This window comes from Geotrypetes seraphini, chromosome 8 (genome assembly GCF_902459505.1).
Source record: "Geotrypetes seraphini chromosome 8, aGeoSer1.1, whole genome shotgun sequence".
Lineage (NCBI taxonomy): Eukaryota > Metazoa > Chordata > Amphibia > Gymnophiona > Dermophiidae > Geotrypetes > Geotrypetes seraphini.
The window spans coordinates 40,854,102-40,868,330 of NC_047091.1; the positions used below are offsets into that span (position 1 = coordinate 40,854,102).

The 14,229-nt window shown below is 44.0% G+C and overlaps 1 protein-coding gene across 1 annotated transcript in view; it reads left to right on the forward strand.

The window, feature by feature from the left end:
- GIPR (gastric inhibitory polypeptide receptor) overlaps positions 1-14,229 on the forward strand; it is an 82,287-nt gene that overhangs the window by 47,571 nt on the left and 20,487 nt on the right. The window contains exons 7-8 of the mRNA XM_033954632.1: positions 2,704-2,773; positions 12,626-12,714. Coding sequence (XP_033810523.1) covers positions 2,704-2,773; positions 12,626-12,714 — 159 coding nt within the window. The remainder of the gene's footprint in view (positions 1-2,703; positions 2,774-12,625; positions 12,715-14,229) is intronic.

The window sequence follows — 14,229 nt, forward strand, 5'->3', positions numbered from 1 at the left end:
ACAACAGTTCCACATGCTAGTTTAGGTTCAACAGAACTCGGTTTCAAAGGTAAGTCCCTTCTTCTTCAGGAGCTGAAGCACTTTGTCCGGGACATCTCCGGCAATCTGTGAAAAAAGGCAGGTAGGTTTTAAGAATGGCACGGGACGTGTAACAGAGCCTACCTATGACCTAGAGAGATGTGTGCATAGCAAAATACTTCCTGTTCATCAAACATGACCCCTCCAGTTTATGTTTTGTTGGCAACAAATAAAAACTATACTCTTCAAGAAATCCCTTAATAAAACTTAATACCATGATAAAGCTTAACCCCGCTCTTACCATCCCCTCCCTAACCCCAGATCCTACTTTTCCCTCTCTTGGAAACCTTCTCTGATCTAACGTTGTAACCCTTCTTCCATAACTCTTTTTGTAATCCGCTTTGAACCGAAAGGTAATGGCGGAATAGAAATCTGTAATGTAATGTAATGTAACACAAGTAATTTTCAGAGTTGTAAATTCCGCTCCTATTCTTACTATTCCAAATCCATATTGTATCTGTTCTCCTTTCTAATTTCTTGTAAACCATGCCAAGCTCTACTGTTATAGAGAAGATGTGGCATATAAGCCTAAAGTTTAGTTTAGTTTTTTTATAGCCCACTCCTCTGCCCATGAGTCACTACCCTCCAATTAAGGGATAACATAAGTTTTGTTACTTCCAAGGAAAATGACACACTTCAGATGGAAAAGAGAAACATGAAAGGAACAAAAGAAAGTTTATTTCTTGACCCCCTAGGTTATCAGAATTAATGAATATGCATTATCCATACTCTGTACATGACTGAGAAACCTATAAAAACTGAACACCTAGTCTCAGAAGAGGGGGGGGGGGTCTTGCTCTTTCTGACACACGTGCATTTGTGTGTCAGAGAGGGCATAATCCCCCCTATGATTAGTGTTCTTTATTTTGTATAACCTCTCCTTCTATGAGTGTATGAGAGTGTAAGCTAGCTGGAATTAAGAGAAGTGTATAAAAAGAAGTATCTGACCATGCATGTGTTGTGAATGAATTTCTTTGGTACTGTTTGTGAGTCTCAGATAAGTGTGCAGGTCAAAGGGTTTTTCCAAGTCTTAGTAGGTCTTCTGGAGAGTGCCTGAGGTCTCACAAATCAGGGAACAGAGAGCTGGACAAAAAAAAGTCATTTTGGTAGGAAATTTTATATTTCATATTCAGCTGTATTTGCTGTGAAAAGAGCTGGTGAGTGAAATTCTGATTGCTTTTATTTGGTAAAAGAAAACAGGAATGTGCATGAGTGCTGAGAAAAGCAAACAAAAGTATAAGCAAAGGACTGATTCCTGAATTAGTCTTTCTCATTGTTGATTTCCTGGGATAAGCAAAAGCTCTTCCAAGTCTACCTGGATATTTATTTATTTATTTATGTATTTATATTAAAAAAAAACTTTTCCTCCAGGATCTTGTCCATACCTCTTTTGAATCCCCTATGTTGGTCATGTTGGCCACATCATGCAGCAACAGATTCCACAGATTATGTGCTGAATAAAAAAAGCTCTTTATATATGTGTTTTCAGTCTGCTAGACGCCAAAATGGGAGCCCAAGGAGGCCTTGACTGGACAATCAAGGCACAACAAAGGAGTCATGAGGATGAGATGTCAATAATTCAGCCATGGGTGTAAAGTTCAAAGTTCACTTTATTGATAGTAGCACTGCGAGGACTCAGAGACTCAACACTGACAGTATTTTGGCATCTATGCCTTTGTCAAGGGTCTATTGAGCTGTGACAAGTTAAAACCAATAATAAACATAATATGAAACACATAATATAAACTAATAAAAACTATAATGTTTATGTTTTATTAACATTTGTTATACCACTTAAGTATATTACAGATCTAAGCGGCTTACAATACAACACAGATAAATTAGGAAAGGAACTCCATTAGTGATAGGAAAGCTAGAGATAAGATAAAAGAAAAAGGATATATATATATTATCATAAGTGGCTCAGGCTAGACCCATTAGCTGGAACTATGTACTAGATGCAGATACATATAAATTAAATAAAAAGGAGAGGAAAACCTAGAAGAAATTAAAATAAAGTCTTTGAAGATGATCTCAATCCATTCTGTGTGAAGCAGAAGTTGATTCCACTGTAGCAGAATGAAATAATAAAAATAATATGAAACACATAAGGCTCCTTTTACCAAGCCACATTAGCGGCTTCAGCGCACGCGACTTTTAATCATGCGCTAACCCCCGCGCTAGCCTAAAAACTGCCTGCTCAAGAGGAGGCGGTAGCGGCCAGCGGTTTAGCGCGTGGTATTACGCGTGTTAAACCGCTACTGCACCTTCGTAAAAGGAGCCCATAATATAAACTAATAAAATCATAACTAATAAAATCACATCAAGCCAAAAAAAAGTATGTATTATTAAACAGAAAATGATAAAATGAATTAGCAAAGACAAATAGACCAAAACAAGATATAACTAAACATATTGTTAGAATTTTATAATCAAATGAACATCTATAACTTGTCTAAATTGAAAAGGATCGGTGAAAGTGGTACATTTGAAATATCACATATAAAGTTTCATACTTAAGCAATTTATAATAAAAGACAGTAATTTGGTAATTTGGAAACCCAGCCACATGCTTGACTTTTATTTGTCACATCTTGGACACAGATTCTTTCTTTGCCTTTTCAGTTGTTGGGAGATAAATGACAACATGGCTTATTGGTGGATTATACGCAGTCCCTTGTTGCTGTCTGTACTGGTAAGTTCAGATTTCAATTTCACTTACCCTACAATGCCCTTGCACCATTTGCTACAATAGCCCCTGCTGAAAGAGGTTGGCTCTGCAGAAACCGTGAACTTCTTTCTACAGTGTATTAAAGAAACTCTAAGCGTTGCCAGCTGACCATTGACTAGATAGTATCCAATCACATATTATATTAAGGACAATTCTATAACTAAGCACCTATGATTACATGCTCCTTGCATGTTTAAATGGGGAGAAAATTAGTACTTATGCAGATAAGCACTCTATTTTTTTATTTATTTATATTTTTATTCAGTTTACAAATATAATAGCATTAAACATGCCTTAGGAAACAAAATTCAATTTAGAGCACACATCAAAAAGAAACATTTTAACAAAAATTCTATATTATAGTTACAAACAATTGCATTTCCTATAAGCCCCCTATATAGAGAGAGGAAATCTTAAGGAAATGAGGCATTATTCATAAAAGGAAAAAAAAAACCAACAGATTAAAACAAATCAGGTATCTAGATGGAATCCTGCAGATAAGCACTCTAATTGCTATTCTAGTGCAATAGGTGAGTCATGCTAGAAATGTGGGTTATCTCCCAATGGCCGCGAGCCATCTGCAGAAGAAATCTACTCCAGATTTTTTCTCTGACTCTCTTGTACTTCACTGGGAGCTTTACTACCACCTGTAGTTTTTCCTTTCTGCATGCGAGACTGAAGGAGTGTTACTGTTCTGCTCTCACCTTTTTCTCATTTTCTTCAGCGTTTGTTAGCATGGAATCCTTGGGCTCTTCTACTTCAAATCCTTGTGAGGACTGCACAGATTTAGTGCCTCCAGAGAGACCTTGTGCCTCAGGAGAGACCTTGCGTCTAAGCAGGTGACAAAATTGACAGCTAGCCTGTTGGGGGTAGCCATTTCTTTTTTGGGGGGCTCGGTAAGACTGAATGTTCCACGTGAAAGAATGCAGACACCCCGCAGCCCAAGAAACACAAGGTCAGGTCATCTAAGGTTGACTCTATTCCCCAGTGATCGGGTTCTGCTCTCTCCTGGTTTTCTTCCTATCTCTCTCGTCGTACCTTCAGCGTATGTTACGGTGAATCCTCCTCCGCCACCATCCCGCTGTCTATTGGCGTACCTCAAGGCTTTGTCCAGGGCCCTCTCCTCTTTTCCTTATAGGCCTGCTCTTTTGGTATGCTGATCTCCTCTCATGGTTTTCAATATCACCTCTATGCTGACGACTCCCAGATCTACCTCTCCATGCTGGATATCTCTACGGGAGTTCAGGCCCGAATTTCAGCCTTCCTGTCTGACATTGCCGCTTGGATATCTCACCACCATCTCAAACTGAATATGGCTAAAACTGAACTCCTTATCATTCTGCCTAAACTCACCTTCCCCCTCCTGCCATTCTCTATTTCTGTGGATAACGCTATCTTCCTCCCTGTCTCATCAGCTCGCAACCTTGAAGTGATCTTTGACTCATCTCTCTCCTTCTCTTCTTAGATCTAACAAACCACCAAATCCTGTCACTTCCTGCTCTATATATTACCAAAATCCGTCCTCTTCTCTCTGAACACATGACCAAAACCCTTGCCCACGCGCTCATCACCTCGCGCTTAGACTACTGCAACGTACTTCTCACGGGCTTCCTGTGCCCCCGTCTCTTGCCTCTTCGATCCATTCAAAATGCTGCTGCACAACTTATATTCCGAGTGCCGCTATTCTCACATTACCCCTCTCCTCAAGTCGCTTCATTTCCTCCCCATCCATTTCCAAATATAGTTTAAACTGCTCTTGCTGACTTACAAGTGCATTCTCTCTGAAGCCCCCCGATATCTCTCCTCACTTATCTCCCCCTATGCTCCCCCCCCCAACCGTGATCTCCACTCATTGGGCAAGCCTCTCTTATCTGTACCCTTCTCTTCCACTGCCAACTCCAGATTCCGTCCCTTCTTTCATGCGGCGCCGTATGCCTGGAACAGGCTGCCTAAATCAATACATCATGCTCCATCCCTGGCAGTGTTCAAATCCAAGTTAAAGGCCCACTTTTTTGAAACTGCTTTCAACACTTAAGTGCCACTCACTGCTGTCAGATACCTATACTACTATAATCTCCCCAACCCTGAAATGTCCTGACTAAATTAAATTGTAAGCTTTTCTGAGCAGGGACTGTCTATTGTATGTTAAAATGTACAGCGCTGCGTATACCTTTCAGCGCTATAAAAATAATAAATAGTAGTAATAGTAGAATGTATGAAATATTTGTGGAATGCCTTTCAGGAGAGATGTGCTTCCCCTGCTCAGTTCTGATCCGCCTCAGACTTCTCTTTCAGTGGTTTTGCCTCTTTATGCACATCTTCTTCTCAGTCAGCCGCTGTTCCTGAGTTAGCTGACCCTAATTTGAGCGATACATATGATGATGATCAGTTTGCACACCCCTTGTTTTCTGGGGATGCTCTTCCCATGGTAGGGGACTCAGAACAGTATGCCAGATCTTTCTATGGCTTTCGAGCACGTTACAGGGCTTCAAAGAAGGTTTGGATAGGTTCCTAGAGGACAAAGGGATTGAGGGGTACAGATTGGAGTAGAGGTAGGTTATAGGGATAGGAGTAAGAGGTAAGTTATAGAAATAATCAGGGACCACTGCTCAGGCAATAGGCCTGATGGGCAGCCGCGGGAGAGGACCGCTGGGTGAGATGGACCTCTGGTCTGCCTCAGCGGAGGCAACTTCTTATGTTCTTATGAACCGTACGCTATGACACAGGAATGCCAACAGCTTTTAGTCAGCCTAAAGTGGACTCTTTGGTTGTGCAGTTGACTAAGTGCACCTCCCTTCGCAGTGAGAGTGGTATGGTTCTCAAGGACATGCAGGGCCACCATGTGGTTATGGTTCTCAGGAGACTCTTTGAGGCGGCAGCATTGGGAGTCAAAGATGCCTCAGCAACATCTTTTGTCACATGCTTTTGTTTGTCCAGGCTGCGTATTCTGGAGAGTGAGACTGTGGAGCCTCCTCTTCAGCTTCCATTGGCTGAAGTGAATTATGTTGCTGACACTCTGTATGACTTTATGTGGGTCTTGGGTAAAGAGTCAGTGTATTCGATTTAAGCTCACAGAATGCTCTGGATTAGGCAGTGGACCAGTTATTCCACCTCTAAGGCTACTCTTGCTAGACTTCCCTTTAAAGGGAAATTGTTATTTGGCAAGGGCCTGGATGATCTCATGAATTCTGTGGTGGACCATCGCCCTAAGACTCTGCCTTATAGTAGACCCAGATCCTCTAGAAGTTCAGGACGCTCTAATTTTTGTGGCTCCAGGCGTCCCACTCATATTCCAACTCCACATCTCAGTGATTTTCCCAGGGCTACAGGCAGAGGTTCTCCGGCTCCATGCGTAACCAGCCTTCCACCTCCTAATCCATCCCTCTGCCAAAAAGACACAATGATGCCAGCCCAAGGTAAGTCCCTCTGCATATAGAAGGCAGACTCTCAGCTTTCCTGCAGACGGGTGAAATTTCATCTGACTAGTGGGTTCTGGACATTAGTCAGTCCAGCTGCAAGCTGGAATTTTCCCAGCCTCTGACAAATTGGTTTGTGGACTTTCCCACAGGGTGCCCAGTCAAAGTGCAAGCCATTGAACAAAGATTGTCAGATATTCAGGCCATAGAACCAGTGCCCCTGAAGATTCAGGCTCAGGCATATATTCCATATACTTTATCATGCCAAAGAAAGGCTCCGACAACTGGAGACCAATCCTGGTCCTTACGCACACAAATGCTGTGCTCAGGATCCTGCACTTTCATATGGAGACAGTGTGGACTGTCATAGCAGCGGTGGCCCCAGGAGAGTTCCTTGCCTCTCTGGATCTCACAGAGGCTTACTTGCATATTCCAATTTATCAGGCGCGCTGAAAATTCCTCTGGTTTCATGCTCTGGAAAATCATTATCAATTTTCAGCTTTGCCTTTTGGCCTGGCAACAGCTCCTCATACCCTCACTAAGGTGATGGTGGTCGTGGCAGCTCACTTGAGAAAAATGGGGCTGCAGGTACATTCGTACTTGGATGATTGGCTGATCAGAGCCCCCTCATTTGCCGAGGGTCGGCGCACAGTAGATCAGGTGGCCCAGGTCCTGGAAGACATGGGTTGGATTATGAATTATAGGAAAAGCAATTTGTCCCTGATGCAGGCCCTGGAATATCTAGGTGTCTTGTTCGACACGGCAGCTGGACACATCTATCTTCCAGAGGCACACAGACATAAGCTGTCCGCTCAGATTTCTTCTGGGCAAAGCAACTCTGTTAGCGTGGGACTATCTCCAGGTCCTGGTGTCCATGGCAGCCACAATATATCTGGTTTCTTCTTCATTTTACCGTGGACCACGGCAGACACCTTTCATTAGAGCTGCAGCTTATTATAGTATGTATTGAAGTGCTTTTGCAAATTGCATGAATAAATTCACTAAAAGACTCCTGAGGTAGGCCCTTGTGGGCCGAAACACGATTGTAACGAGTCTATAAAGAGACTGAACACCAATTGGTCACCTTTGTTGTTGTATTTCTTGGGCAAGGGCACATATGTGTCCTCTCCAGCATGCGTTGACTCTGCCTTTGGGTCCTTGATCTTGAGGTTCAATGTAATTAGTCCATCCTAGGTGTTTGGGACTGTTTTTGTACATCCAACATGTCTAGAATGACTCACCTATTGCACTGGAAAAAGAGATTATGTCCTTACCTTGACAATATCTTTTCCAGTAAATAGGTGAGTCATTCTAGACTCACACCCTATCCTTCCTAAGCCTGACTTCTGTCTCATTCTGCTTATGCTTCTCTAAGTTTGATTCTTGGATGCCAGTCAGCCCTTTTAGGGCCTTGAAGAATTCTGTATATATGTTCAAGGTACATGCAGGTGTACTTCCTGAGCTCCTTTGATGCTTTTGTTGGCTGTTTGATGTTTGTTGTTCTAATGTTTCTTATTTGACCAGAACAGTTGATTCTTAGGAAAGTTCCCATTAGTGCCCTACTTCACATACTGTCAATGGAACTCTTTTTGCTTGGGTACTAACTACAGGTGGCAGTAGAGCTCCCAGTGAAGTTGAGGAGAGTCAGAGAAAAAATCCAGAGTGGATTCCTTCTGCAGATGGCTCGCGGCCATTGGGAAATAACATACATGTCTAGAATGATTCACCTATCTATTGGAAAAGATATTATCAAGGTAAGGACATATTCTCTTTTTCTAGAAGGATGCATGTGAGTGCTATAGAACATAACTGCGAGGAAGATGTACACAGGGGAGTATTGGCATGATGCTTATTACGGGCACATAAATGTTAGGCATACCAATGCTGGGTTACACTAATATCCTATAATGAAACCTGGGTATCCAGTGGAGGAGTGGCCTATTGGTTACAGCAGCTGCTTCAGCACCCTGAGGTTGTAAGTTTGAATCCCACTATAGCTCCTTGTGATTCTGGGCAAATCACTTAACACTTCATTGCCCCAGGTACAAAATAAGTTCCTGTCTAAAATATGTAAACTGCTTTGATTGTAACCACACAGAAAAAGCAGGATATCAGGTCTCATCCTCTTTACCTTTATAGAACAGGCTCCTATCATGCGTTATCAGGGTGCCTAACTTGAGGTGCTCACTTACAGAATTGCCTCCTTACACCTGAATTCTCTAAATGATGCTATGAATTGTACATGCAAATTTAGGCATGCATCCAATTTGCGCACACAACTTAATTGAATAACAAGCCAATTAGCACCAAAAATTGGCTTCTTAACAAGCATTTATTAGCATTAATTGGTTAAAATTTATGTGCATAAATTTAGGCGCAGGATTCATATCTAAAATTTATGCACACTGACAAAAAGAGGGCACAGAAATGGGAAGGTCTTGGGTGGATTGGGGGGTATTCCCAGGGCCGCCATCAGAAATTTCTGGGCCCCTTACTGAGCAATTCTATTGGGCCCCCCATGCACCCCTTCCCCCCCATCCCCCCCCTTTTTTCCATGGCTGAATACACACATACTTTTCTCTGTCACCGCACTCTTTGACCAAAAGATTTGTAAGCCTGCAACCACGTCAAGGTAGACTCTTTCAGCAGGGCCCTAACCTAACCTAAACTAAACTAATCTATACCTATCTATTCTAAACTAACATATGTCTAGCGCGTACAAACCCCTGCTGTACGTGGGAAAAATAATACCAGCTCAATGCTGGCGTTAGCATCTAGCACGCGTGGCGTACGCTAAAGCCACTATCGTAACTTAGTAAAAGGAGCCCTATTTTTATTAGTTAATTATTATTATTATTTTCCAATGCTCAATATGACTTCCTTTTTTAAGGTTTGACACTTGTGCCAGAATATTTTTACTAAATTTAAGAAGTATTTGCCCTCTTTCAAATGGTATAGAAGTTAAAAAAAGGGACAGGCGTTAATGAAGTCATTAGGTTCAATCTAGCCATTTATTTCTGCATGAATTTAAACAACTAAAAAAAAGATAAATATAGCTCATCCAGTCATACAAGAAATGGCTCTACAGCAGGGGTGCCCACACTTTTTGGGCTTGCGAGCTACTTTTAAAATGACCATGTCAAAATGATCTACCAACAATAAAATTTAAAAAAAACCCACAAAGCACACTGTATGCAGAGAAAATGTTAATTATCATTTATATTCCGCGGATTTTCAAAGAGGTCAAGTCAGACGATTCTATGCAATGTCACCTTAGGAACAACTATACAAAAATAGACAAATATACCCCCTCCCTTTTTACTAAATCGCACTAGCGGTTTTTAGAGCAGGGAGATACACTGAATGCCCTGTGCTGCTCTCGATGCTCATAGGCTCCCTGCGCTAAAAACCGCTATTGCAGATATAAATTCTCTAAACAGACACATTTTGATCACTAAACTGAAAATAAAATCATTTTTCCTACCTTTTTGTCTGGTAATTTCATGAGTCTCTGTTTGCACTTCCTTCTTCTGACTATAAATCCAATATTTTTTTTTTCTGCCCCTCCCCTTTTCTTTCTGTCTCTCTTTCTTTCTCTCTCCCCTTACCCACCAAGCCATCGCGCCAATTTCTCCATTTCCCCGATTCTTTCCCTACTCCCTAAGCTACCCTGCCGATTTCTCCCTGCTTCCACGAGCCAGACCAGGAATGTACAAGCAACGGACTCACAAGACTTCACCTCTGATGTCAATTCTAACGACGGAGAGGAAGTTCCAGGACAGCCAGGCAGCGATTGGCTGGCCCAGAACTTCCTCTCTGACGTCAGAATTGACGTCGGAAGTGAAGTCTTGTGAGTCCGGCGCTTCTACGCGCCTGGCCTGGCTCAGGGAGGCAGGAAGAAAAAGATTGCCAAAGCAACACGATCGAATCACATTGCCTTTGCGATCTACTGGTCGATCGCGCTCGACCATTTGGGCACCCCTGCTGTTATGGTATCCTGTCCTGACCTGAGGAAAGGGGTTTAGTCCCCAAAAAACTGCCTTATTTCCATTTCCTATTTATAAACTTTAATCAATAGATACAATACTACTTGATTCTACGTAAAGCAACAAAACAATTTTTTCTACCTTTTGTCGTTTTTGCTTTAATCATCTTGTCTTCACTCTTCTTTCTAGCCAGCATCTGTCCACTCTGCCTTCCATACAGCATCAGCCCCTTCCATCCACTGTCCGCCCTCTCCCCGTTCCATATGGCATCTTCCCTCTTTTTATGTTCCTTCATTAAACTGTCTATCCTGTGCCCCTTCTCTTCTCCTTTGTACATGATTGATTTCAGCTCTGCCACCTCTCCATTTTTCTCTCTCTGTCACCACCCCGTCCCCTATGCTCTGGCATCTCTCTCTTCTCCTTTCTTTCCTTCGCACCCCACAGTCTGGTATCTTCCCTTCCCTGATTCTCTAGCATCTCACTCCTTTCCTTTTCTTCCATCTCTCCCTCCCCCTCCATGCTCTGACATCTCCTCCTTCCTTTCCCCCTTCCTTTTCCCTTGGTCTGGCATACTTTCCTCCTTCCCTCCAATCCCTGGCATCTCGTTTCATTCCCTCCCTCATCTTCTTTCTCCCTCCAGTTGGGTGCAGCAAGTCTCTCCCCCTCTGCTCCCTTTCCTCCTTCTGTCACCCATGACTTGGCGTCATGAACTTCTTCAGGCAGCAGCATTCACAATTCGCTGCTGTTGCCAGCTTCGGGCCTTCTTCTCTGTCGGGTCCTGCCTTCATGGAAACAGAAGTAGGCAGGACCCGGCAGAGAGGAAGGCCTGAAGCTGGCAACAGCAGTGAATTGTAAATGCTGATGCTAGCCAAAAAAGTTAATGACGCCAGGTCGAACACCCGGGGCAGACTGCTACTCCCCCCCCCATGACCCTCCTATCTCTCCCTCCTTCCCATCACGAGACTCTAAACAGCTCTGCTCTACTCTAAGCAGGCTGCTTCAGGGCTTTCTCCTGCTGTGATTCCCTCTGGCACGTCACTGATGAGGGAAGGAGGGAGAGATAGGAGGGTCGGATCGGGTTGGGGGTCGCCCGGGATGATAATGAGGCTGCTGCTGCTGCCAGCGAATCCAGCAAGGGTGAGGCCCCAAAGCACAGCACTGGCAGGCCCCCTCTGACTATTTTGGGCTCTAGGCCTGTGCCTACTGGGCCTATTCTTTAATCTGGCCCTGCTTCCCCCCCATATGCCCTGACATCTCTCTCTTCCACTCCATGGTATGGTATCTCTTTTCCCTCCCTCCCATGGTCTTTGCATCTCTTTCCTCCTTTTCCTTAACTTCCTTCTCCCTCTTTCCCTCTCTCTCCCCAATTGGGTGCAGCAGTATTTCTCTTCCCCCTCCCCCCACTGGGTACAGCAGTATCATCAGCATTTCTCTTCCCCCCCCCCCAATTGGGTACAGCAGAAGCAGCATTTCTCTTCCCCCTCCCCCCTAATTGGGTGCAGCAGCATTACTCCTCCCATTCCCCCCCCCCCCCCGTCTCACACACCCGGCAGATTCGCTACAGACAAAGGCAAGTTGCAAGTTTCCCTTGGTCGCTGACCTATCTCCCAAAGGGCAGCGACAGAGGGAAATTTACAACTTGCTGCTCTTGCTTACTTCGGGCCTTTCTCATTGCCGGGACCTGCCTTCACGGAAACAGAAAGTAGGCAGGACCCGGCAGCGAGAAAGGCCCGAAGTAAGCAAGAGCAAGTAAGCTTCCCTTCCCTCTGTGGCTGGCCTATCTCCCGCATGCTTCGGGGCTCTAATGGTCCATGCCGGCTTCTCTTCTCTACACCCCCCCCCCCCCCCGAGGTAACTTCCGGTTTCAGAGGGAAGCCGGGTTCAAGTTGCTTGCTGGGGGATTTTTTTGTTTAAAGTCCGGCGGGTTTTTCGGCGGCTCTTCAGGCTGCACATTAAGCAGTGGCGGCAGCAGGATTCGGCAGATGACTGCCAGGCGGGCATCTAAATTTGCTGGGCGTTACGCCCGGCTGAAAAGCGCTGGAGAGAACACTGGGGAGCCCGGGCCCCTTGTCAGCTCCGGGCCCCTGAATGCAGGACTGGTAGTACTGCCTTGATGGCGGCCCTGTGTATTCCTGAAAGTTACACGAGGTTTTGAACCACATTTTCACTGGTACAAATGCTCACGCCTAAAGTTGCATGTGGCGCCTAGGTATAAGCATTGTTCTGTAAACTGCATCTAACTTTAGGCGCCATTTACAGAATAGCACTTAGGCAGGTTTTTTCTGTGCAGATTTTATAGGTGCAATATATAGAAGTCAGTCCTTAGAGACTTGGGCAATGTAAAATTAACAGAATTCTGTAGCTTCAGGGTATGAACTGACTCTATAATACCCAAATCTTTCATTTTTCCTCAGATCAATTTCTTCATATTTATTCGCATCATAAAGATTGTCATTTCTAAGCTGCAAGCACACCAGATGAGGTACACCGATTATAAATTCCGGTAAGGAAATGGATGTTGTTATGTTTCTTTATATCAATGTGGTTTTGTTTTTAGGACCACCCCAGGCAGTGGCTTAGCGAGGGAGGTTGGTGCTCGGCATTGCCACGCTGTATGCCACCTCCCCCACACACACTTTTTCCCACCCATCCCACTCTTCCTCACTGCTTGGGCGCCCCCCACCCCACACGTACCTCTTGAAATATTTGTCGGTGTGAGCATCTTCCACTTACTGCTTGCATTAGCATCAGCTCCCTTCTGACATCATATCCTGGTCCCATGACTAGGAAGTGATGTCATAAGTGAGCCGACGCAGGTGCCACTTGCAAGTAGAAGATGGTGCTTGAGCCGGCGAACATTTAAAGAGGTATGCAGGAAGGACAGAGAGGAGGAAAGGCATCGGCGTCCCCCACGAAGACGATGCCTGGGATGTTCCGCCCCCCTTGCTACACCACTGACCACAGGATGTCAGTTCACTTTGTGTCATGTGAGGAACACAAACACCAAAGCCAGGCTTTTTTTTACCACCACTTTGTCTCTGCTTTTCTGTTCTTTCTAACACAATAGATGGTAAAGAGAAATTTATACATAAGTAGTTAAAACTATCCAGGGTTAAAAAAAAAGACAGAAATTTTAGCAGTAGGGAACTAAATTTTTTATGGGGTTAAAAACAGTGAAAAGACACATCAAGTTCAAATATAAACCAGATCAGGCCAGGCTTTCTAGAGAACTAAACTCCAACAAAAAGTGACCCAGTGCATTTCTATGGAAAAACTTTGTGTCAAACCCCTAAATAGGATCATAACCTGTAGAGGCTAGCAAAAACTATTTTTTTAGTTTCAGCCAAAACCAAACTACGACTGAAACTATCTAAACAGGGTTATCAGATGTCTGGAAAAACCTAGACATGTCCTTTTTAGAGGACTGTCAGGGTGCCCGGAGGGATTTCCAAAACCCGTTAGTTTAACATAAGAGTATAAGAATAGCCTTACTGGGTCAGACCAATGGTTCATCAAGCCCAGTGCCCGTTCTCACGGTGGTCAATCCAGGTCACTAGTACTTGGCCAAAACCCAAAGAGTAGCAACATTCCATGCTATCGATCCAGGGCAAGCAGAGGCTTCCCCCATGTCTTAATAACAGACTATGGACTTTTCCTCCAGGAATTTTTCCAAACCTTTCTTAAAACCAGCTATGCTATCCACTTTTACCACAACCTCTGGCAACACGTTCCAGAGCTTAACTATTCTCTGAGTGAAAAAATATTTCCTCCTATTGGTTTTAACAGTATTTCCCTGCAGTTTCATCGAGTGTCCCCTAGTCTTTGTAATTTTTGATGGAATGAAAAATCGATCCACTTGTACCCATTCTACTCCACTCTTGCGCGCGCGGATGTCGACATGATGATGTCACATGCATGAGTGCATGCACATGACATCATCACACCGACATCTACACATGTGCGGAGGTCTCCAAACATTACCTCAAGCTCAGAGAAATTAAGTTTGTGTGGGGGCAGG